General features: G+C 40.3%; 2 protein-coding genes across 2 annotated transcripts in view; one reads left to right on the top strand and one right to left on the bottom strand.

Annotated features, from left to right (window-relative positions):
* HELRODRAFT_181730 (hypothetical protein) overlaps positions 1-3,497 on the bottom strand; it is a gene marked incomplete at both ends in the record, with an annotated part of 6,249 nt that extends 2,752 nt beyond the window's left edge. Inside the window, 8 exons of the mRNA XM_009031521.1 lie at positions 516-670; positions 841-913; positions 1,121-1,726; positions 1,991-2,046; positions 2,124-2,243; positions 2,395-2,585; positions 2,756-3,203; positions 3,338-3,497. Of these exons, the coding sequence (XP_009029769.1) occupies positions 516-670; positions 841-913; positions 1,121-1,726; positions 1,991-2,046; positions 2,124-2,243; positions 2,395-2,585; positions 2,756-3,203; positions 3,338-3,497 (1,809 nt within the window). The remainder of the gene's footprint in view (positions 1-515; positions 671-840; positions 914-1,120; positions 1,727-1,990; positions 2,047-2,123; positions 2,244-2,394; positions 2,586-2,755; positions 3,204-3,337) is intronic.
* A 1,221-nt stretch (positions 3,498-4,718) lies between these two features.
* The window catches only part of HELRODRAFT_116111 (hypothetical protein), a gene marked incomplete at its 5' end in the record, with an annotated part of 3,692 nt that continues 910 nt past the window's right edge, over positions 4,719-7,500 (top strand). The window contains 6 exons of the mRNA XM_009031520.1: positions 4,719-5,024; positions 5,278-5,322; positions 5,453-5,562; positions 5,653-5,807; positions 5,985-6,071; positions 6,281-7,205. Of these exons, the coding sequence (XP_009029768.1) occupies positions 4,719-5,024; positions 5,278-5,322; positions 5,453-5,562; positions 5,653-5,807; positions 5,985-6,071; positions 6,281-7,205 (1,628 nt within the window). The remainder of the gene's footprint in view (positions 5,025-5,277; positions 5,323-5,452; positions 5,563-5,652; positions 5,808-5,984; positions 6,072-6,280; positions 7,206-7,500) is intronic.

Below are 7,500 nucleotides of genomic sequence, written 5' to 3'. Positions count from 1 at the left end.
CATCACCATCACACATCACCATCGTCGTCGTCCTCATCATCAATATTTCAACTACATCTCAATTTTAACCAGAACAGTTTTTCATTGTTTATAATAACTTCTTCAACTAATCCATCTTATGTACTCTTTGTTATCTTTCATAGCCTAGGTATACAGCATTAACAAAAAATCCGGAAAACATTTAAAAGGCGTTTCAGGCATTATTATTATCGTTATAAAATATTTTCTAATCATTAGGAAGAAATTTTGTATGTTCTGTTCATGTTTGAATTTATGTACGCAAGTACACACGCATGTACACACGCATGTACACACGCATATACGTTTGTGTGTGTGTGTGTGTGTGTGCGTTTGAGCTCTTGCATGCGTACATTCAGGTAGTTTTGATAAACAAACGTACGAAAAAATACATCAGCGAAACAAAATCGACAACTTAAACAAAAAAAAAATTAAAAGATCTATGATATGCGGCCTTCCTTCTTCTTCTTCTCGTCAGCCCGCTTCATGGAATCAACATGGAGGATGTTCAGCAGGTGGTCCTTCATGGCTTCCTTCTTCCGAATCAGCAGTTTATCGTGATAAGTCAGACTCTTTCCGAGATCTCGACGTAATGTTTCAAACTCTTCGGCTGTGAACGAGGCGTGCGGTGGCACCTTCTTAAAAACTGTTCCTGTATGTATGTGTACGTGTGCGTGCGCGTGTGTGGGGGGGGGCGTCTCTCTCTCTCTCACTCTCTCTTTCTCTCTCACTCTCTCTATCTCTCTTTATCATTCAAATCAATCAATCAAATCAATCAATCAGTCAATCAAATCCACCAATTAACCATCTATTTTATTTAACCTTTGAACCGGAACATGGCCCAGGGGTCAAGTTCATCGTCCGAGCCATCAGCTTCATCGAAGGCGTCGTAGGTCTGCGGTAGATTTGTGTTGTTGCCATCATCGTCATCGCCGCTATTATTATTTTGATTACTACTACTACTACTACTACTACTACTACTACTACTACTACTACTACTACTACTACTACTACTTCTACTACTACTACTACTACTACCACCACCACCACTTTTATCATCGTCAATAATAGCACTCTCTGCGCTCCTTCTAGCATTGCTAACGTATCCAATGTTTTTATTGCTGATGTTGTTGCTGTTGTTGTTTTTATCATTATTGTTGTTATTATTATCATCGTTGTTGTTATAATTTCCATAGCTAGCATTGTTGTTCGTTTTATGTTGATTAGTTTGTTGATGTTGTGAATGTTGTTGTGTTTCTGGCAGCGGCGTTTGTGACTGCGTTTGCTGCTGCTGCTTTTGTTGATCGGATCCCTTTATACCCCCTGTCAGTGTCGTCTTTGGGATTTTTTTTTTCTTCCTTGAAACAGAATCTCGATTATCGCTACTACTGGCGACACAATTTTGACCACAACCACTCCTACTACAAAGGGATTTGATTCGCTGAATTACTCTCCGCAATTTCCGAACTTTCTGATAGAGCCTGGTTAAAAGTTTGAGCTGACTCTCACTGATGCGCGCCATGTATTCGAATACGTACATCTCTCTCCTGCGAACATAGTGGGCTACGACTGGGTAGTTACTGAGACATTCCCATTTCTGTGGTTGTTGTAGTGTGGCTGTTGTGGTGTGGTCGTCGTTGTGGTGTGGTCGTTGTGGTGTGGTCGTTGTGGTGTGGCTGTTGTGGCTGTTGTGGTGTGGTCGTTGTGGCTGTTGTGGTGTGGTCGTTGTGGTGTGGTGTGGTCGTTGTAGTGAGGTCGTTGTGGTGTGGTCGTTGTGGTATGGTTGTTGTGAGAGGTTACAATCAATTGAGGGAGAAAGAATAAATACAAGTATGATGATCAGAAGGACAAGAAAAAGAAAACAAAATGTTAATAACGATGGTGACGACGATAATGATGGTGATAATGAAGAAGATGATGATGACGATGGGACGGAGAATATTGAAAATGATGAGAACTAAGACTTACTTACCGAACAATATCCGAGAGGTTGTCTATATTTCAATCTGTACCATGATGGTAAGTAACCTGAATGATTGAATCAGAATGAATGAACGAATGAATGAATGAACGAATGAATGAACGAACGAACGAATGAATGAAACCTTGAGTTATGTGCTCCAAGGTAAACGGTGGCAAGAATGTTTCTCGATCATCCCTATCGCGTGTATCAGTCAGAAATACATCTCCGAGTGACAAACATATGCTGGTTTTCAAATCTTCGCCTGATTGGTTGGTTGGTTGAAAAATTTTGTTGGTTGATTAAACTGATTAAGAGATTTGATTGGTTGACAGTTCAATCGATAAACAAATGAACCAGCCAATCACGTAATTTCAATGACAACAAATAATACAAATAAAAAATTTAATAACAACCCGTTCCATTTTTGAGTGGGCACAAATCAATGACCTTCATGAAGGTCACCAAGGTACCCTTCGAAAGGACGATGCCCGCCCCAGCTGAGTAGATGCCGTGGTAGTTCTTCAGGTACTTGTTGCCACGCAGGTCGATGTAGAGGCCATGACCAAAGAAACGTGGCTCCGACGAGTTGACGTGGCTCAGGTATCTGTCGGGTGTGGTTTTTATTTTCGTTTCATTCAATCGACCAACCAGTCAACCAGGCAGACATCTATCAAATTAATAACTAACCGTTTGAGATTATCAACAAATATGTACGAATCAGGATCTGCCTTGAGGAAGAATTCAGCGTCATTTTTGTAATGCTGATAAACGTACTTCCAGATGACGCGGGATTTCGCTGCTATACTGTTACGTCCTGGAGCCGCTTTGCGTCCCAATCCGATACTCGGAAATTCCGGATCGCTGGGCCCCGTCGAAAAAATAAGCGGAACATCACAGCGACTCAACCACGTTCGTTGGGCGTGTTTCAAGTTTTCTTGAAGGTTGGGATCAGTCATGAGCCAGCAGAGGATTCTCGGTCTTTCAACGTTACTCCTCGGTAGTCTAAAAATTCTTCTCAACAGATCCAACCTCAACCAGTAACCTATGTTCAAGTTTGAAGATTTTTTTTGAAGCTCTGAATGGTATGACTTGTATGGCTGCAGAGATTGTTCCCGGGGGAGCGTTTCCCCCTCGTCGCCGGCAGTCGGGATGCCGTAGAGGGCGTCTATTTGGGAGGGGTCAGAGACGTAGGGCTGCGTTGGGTGCAGCCAATCATTTTTGTCTGTTTAGTGGGGCGTGAATTTGATGATCATTCGTTGAAATAAGTGGAAATAAGTGAAAATAAAAGAACAAAAATTATTTTTTTTCACAGACGACGTCACCGTCATCATCCTCATTATTGACATCGAAACTCACTGAGACTACCAGATAGTATGTCAAACGTTGTGCCTCTATAGCAATCTTCTGTCAGTGTGACAACAATGATACCCATCCAGAAACCAATTATAAGAGACAGAGTACTGATGAAGAGTTTCGATTTGCCAAGCCTTTTAAATCTAATCCAATAGCAACCCATTACTAATTAGTTAATTAATTAATGATTACTTATAAATTAATCTTCAATTACTTATTTAAATACTGTATCTATAGCTATATTTCAATTACTTAGATAATGGCCATTAAGCAATTTGAGATTGTTCAACACACGGCTTTACTAATACAATTTAAGTTAATCAGCGTTATTATTATTAATAATAGGGTAGTAAATTAATTGTCATATGTGTTGAAAAATTAATAAATTAAACAAAGAATGACTGAATTCACCGTTAAAACATTAATTTAATATTAAATAATATAAATAATTCATTTTAATTTTTTCTAAAAGTACTTAGTAACTAAGTCTTAGTTTGTTTTACTACTGTTTTTAAAATTTAAATTTAAACATATATAAATTGCGAATATTGGAACTTGTATTATTTTAAATATTTGATAATATATATTGTATATATACATTGTATAGATATTTATAATTTATATGGGCCAGTCAAAAGGCAAGACAACTGCTTGATCTGAAATGTTAACATAAAATAATTTGCATAAATACAAGCGTCTTTCTGGTAAAAAGTAATGATTTATGATACAAATATCTGAAAAATTGAACTTTTTTCTGAGACAATTTCTTCCTTACTTTATATACGTAAAATCGACATTTTATTTACATATTTCCGACAATATGAAACCGTTTATTTAAAAATTAAAAATTGGATCTTGTTGTTATCAAAGATTATGAGTGCTAAACTATTATTTTTTAAATGTATAAACCATAAACTAGCATTTACTTGACATTTTCGAAGTTTTATTGTTTCATTTTATTTACCTATAATAAATAATTATTATATAAAATTATTTTTGATGTTTGGCGTTAGATGCAGGAGGCAACTTTTTGCACAGCAGCGTAGCAAAGAGTTAACTTAAGCGGACATACATTTGCACGTTCATACACACATACATACATACATACATTCCTACATACATACATACATACATACATACATACATACATACATACATACATACATACATACATACATACATACATACATACATACATACATACATTCATACATACATACATACATTTATTCATACAAACTGAATAGTAAGTTGATTTGTTGATTGATTTTAGGATTGGTTGGCTGGCCGGTCTGTTGGTTGAAGAATTGAAGTATTGAAAATGCAATAATATTTTTAACGTTCATTTTAGCAAGTTAGCAAGTTAGACATTTGAAAGAGAATCATGCAGCTCGGACAAGTAATCATAAGAAAAGATGAAGACGAAGATGATAATAACAACCTTTACTATCCACCTCATCATCATTATCATCGTAATTTCTACGTCGTCTTCAACGTCATCTTCAACGTCATCATAGTTTCCATCATTTTCAGCTCCTCAAAAGTTGTGGCTTTAAACCAACCGAGCAAAAGCTTGTATCAAACATTGTTAATAGAGTCGGATTACAACAAATTGATAAGGCCTGTCGGTGATATTTCTGATACTTTGATTGTAAATATCGGATTGAGGTTGATTGCCATCGTCGACATCGTAAGTTGGGTGACTGACTGACTGGCTGGCTGGCTGGCTGGTTGGTTAGTTGGTTGTTTGGTTGATTTGTTGGCTGGTTGGTTGGTTGACTGGTTGATTGGTTGGTTGACTGGTTGATTGGTTGGTTAGCTGATTGGTTGGTTGGTTGGTTGTGATGATTGATGATTATATAAAGTTGTATAGATTTGTATAGAGTTATCTAAAGTTAAATAGATTTTAAGCTGTTTTAATTCTATTTTATAAAAAAAACCAGGATGAAAAAAATCAAATAATGACAACAAACGTCTGGCTTGAGCAGGTAGGTAATCATCATCACCACCACCTCGACCATCATCATCATCATCGTCACCATCATCATAATCATCCCAACCACCACCGTCATCATCATCATCGTCATCATCGTCATCATTATGACGTCATCGTGACAGTCATGGCGTGACCACAAGTTAGTATGGCGCCCAGAGGATCATGGAAACATCACGAAGCTCTACGTACCGACGGATGCTATCTGGCTGCCTGACATCGTTCTTTATAATAGGTTGGGCGATTGACTGATTGTCATAATCGTCATCATCATCGCCATCATCATCATGGTCATCATCATCATCGTCATCACCATCGTCATCAGCGCGGACGGAAACTTCACGATAAAAATAGTAACGAAGGCGACTGTGCACTACGATGGTCTGGTGACTTGGACGCCGCCAGCCGTCTACAAGAGCCTCTGCCTCATCGATGTTGAATACTTCCCATTCGACGAACAACTTTGCACCCTCAAGATTGGTTGGCCGGTTGGATAGCTGGTGGAGTGAGAGATTGAGAAATGAATGTTTCATTCGTTTATTTGTTTGATAGTTTGCTCGCTTCTTCATGCACTCACTCACTGACTCACTCACTCATTCATTCACTGACTCACTCATTCACTCATTCATTCATTCATTCATTTACTCATTCACTCAGGTAGTTGGTCGTACGATGGTTTCTCAGTGGACATCAGGCATAATTCACTAGCTCAGGACGCCGATGATTCTGTATATATCGAGAAAGGTTATGATGATGATGACGACGAGGACGATGATAAAGATGATGATGAAGATGATGAGGACGATGAGTATTAATGTGTATATTTCAATTGCTAGCTGAACACATATACTAATTAATATGCATATGCATAATTAGTGAGGACGATGGGTATTAGTGTGTATATTTCAATTACTAGCCGTTAACAAACTTTCACAAACGCACCCATCCGCCAGGCATCAACCTGTCTGACTACTCGGCCAGCACGGAATGGGACCTGCTGTCGGTTCCGGCCCAGAAGTACGTCAAGTACTACCCCTGCTGCTCCGAGCCCTTCCCCGACATCAAATTCAACATCACCATCAGGAGGAAGACGCTGTACCATGCCGTCAACCTCATCCTTCCCTGTGTGGCCATCTGTGCCCTGACCCTCCTAGTCTTCTTCGTTCCGGCTCTTTCCGGAGAAAAAATAACAATGGCCATCACGATCCTGAATTCGTTGAATATTTTTTTGCTCTTGGTGGCTGAGATAAACCCGCCCACCTCCCTGGCCACACCTCTCATCGGCAAGTACCTCCTCTTCACCATGGTGCTCGTCACGTGCTCGATTATCGTCACCGTTTTCGTGTTGAATGTCCACTTCCGGTCTGCCTCGACGCACGTGATGAGCGATAGAGTGAGGACTTTGTTCCTTGAGGTTCTTCCGCGATTGTTGTTCATGCAGAGGCCGCAAGATAAGTACAAGCATAGGGAGATGATGAACAGGTTGGATATGAGTGGTGTGGGCGGTGGTGGAGCTGCTGCTGCTGCTGCTGTGGCTGCCGGTGGTGGTGCTACCGCTGGTGGTGGTGGTTCTCGGAGGAAAAAATCGAGTGCTGATGGTGCGAAAGCTGTAAGAATCGTCGAAGGATATGATGATGGAGGTGTTGGTGGGGAGGGCGATGGTGGAAATGACCGCCAGGGAGATGATGGAAGCCTCCAGGACGACGATGAGGTCGGGGAAGATAATGAAGACTTCGCAGGCGACGATGGCGAAGATGAGGACGACGATGGTGATGACGACGATGATGATGACGAGTCTAACGACGACGATGATGAGGAGGAGGAGGAGGAGGAGGAGGAAGAGGAGGAGGGGGATGTTGGTGATAATAGTGACCGAAAGTTCACCAATCGCAAATTTCAGCGTTGGCAATCAGATGCTGAAATCTGCAAGCACTCCAGACCTGCCGAAGTTCGTTTCGATGCAACTGCCTACAACAACAACAACAATAATGACAACAATAATAATGACGTCAACATTGATTTTGGCGCCAACGCCGACGAGAAGAACGACGGCATGAACGACAGTGTCAGAAGAAATAGCATCTGGAAAAAAAACACGGAAAGATTTAAATATGGCGGAAATGACATCAGACAAAATGGACGAGGTACTAGTAGAAGTAAGGGGTCAAAGCGG

The sequence above is a fragment of the Helobdella robusta genome, assembly GCF_000326865.2.
Source record: "Helobdella robusta unplaced genomic scaffold HELROscaffold_75, whole genome shotgun sequence".
Classification (NCBI taxonomy): Eukaryota; Metazoa; Annelida; class Clitellata; order Rhynchobdellida; family Glossiphoniidae; genus Helobdella; species Helobdella robusta.
The sequence above is the reverse complement of the archived record's forward strand: the minus strand, read 5'-3'. Positions and strand labels throughout refer to the sequence as shown.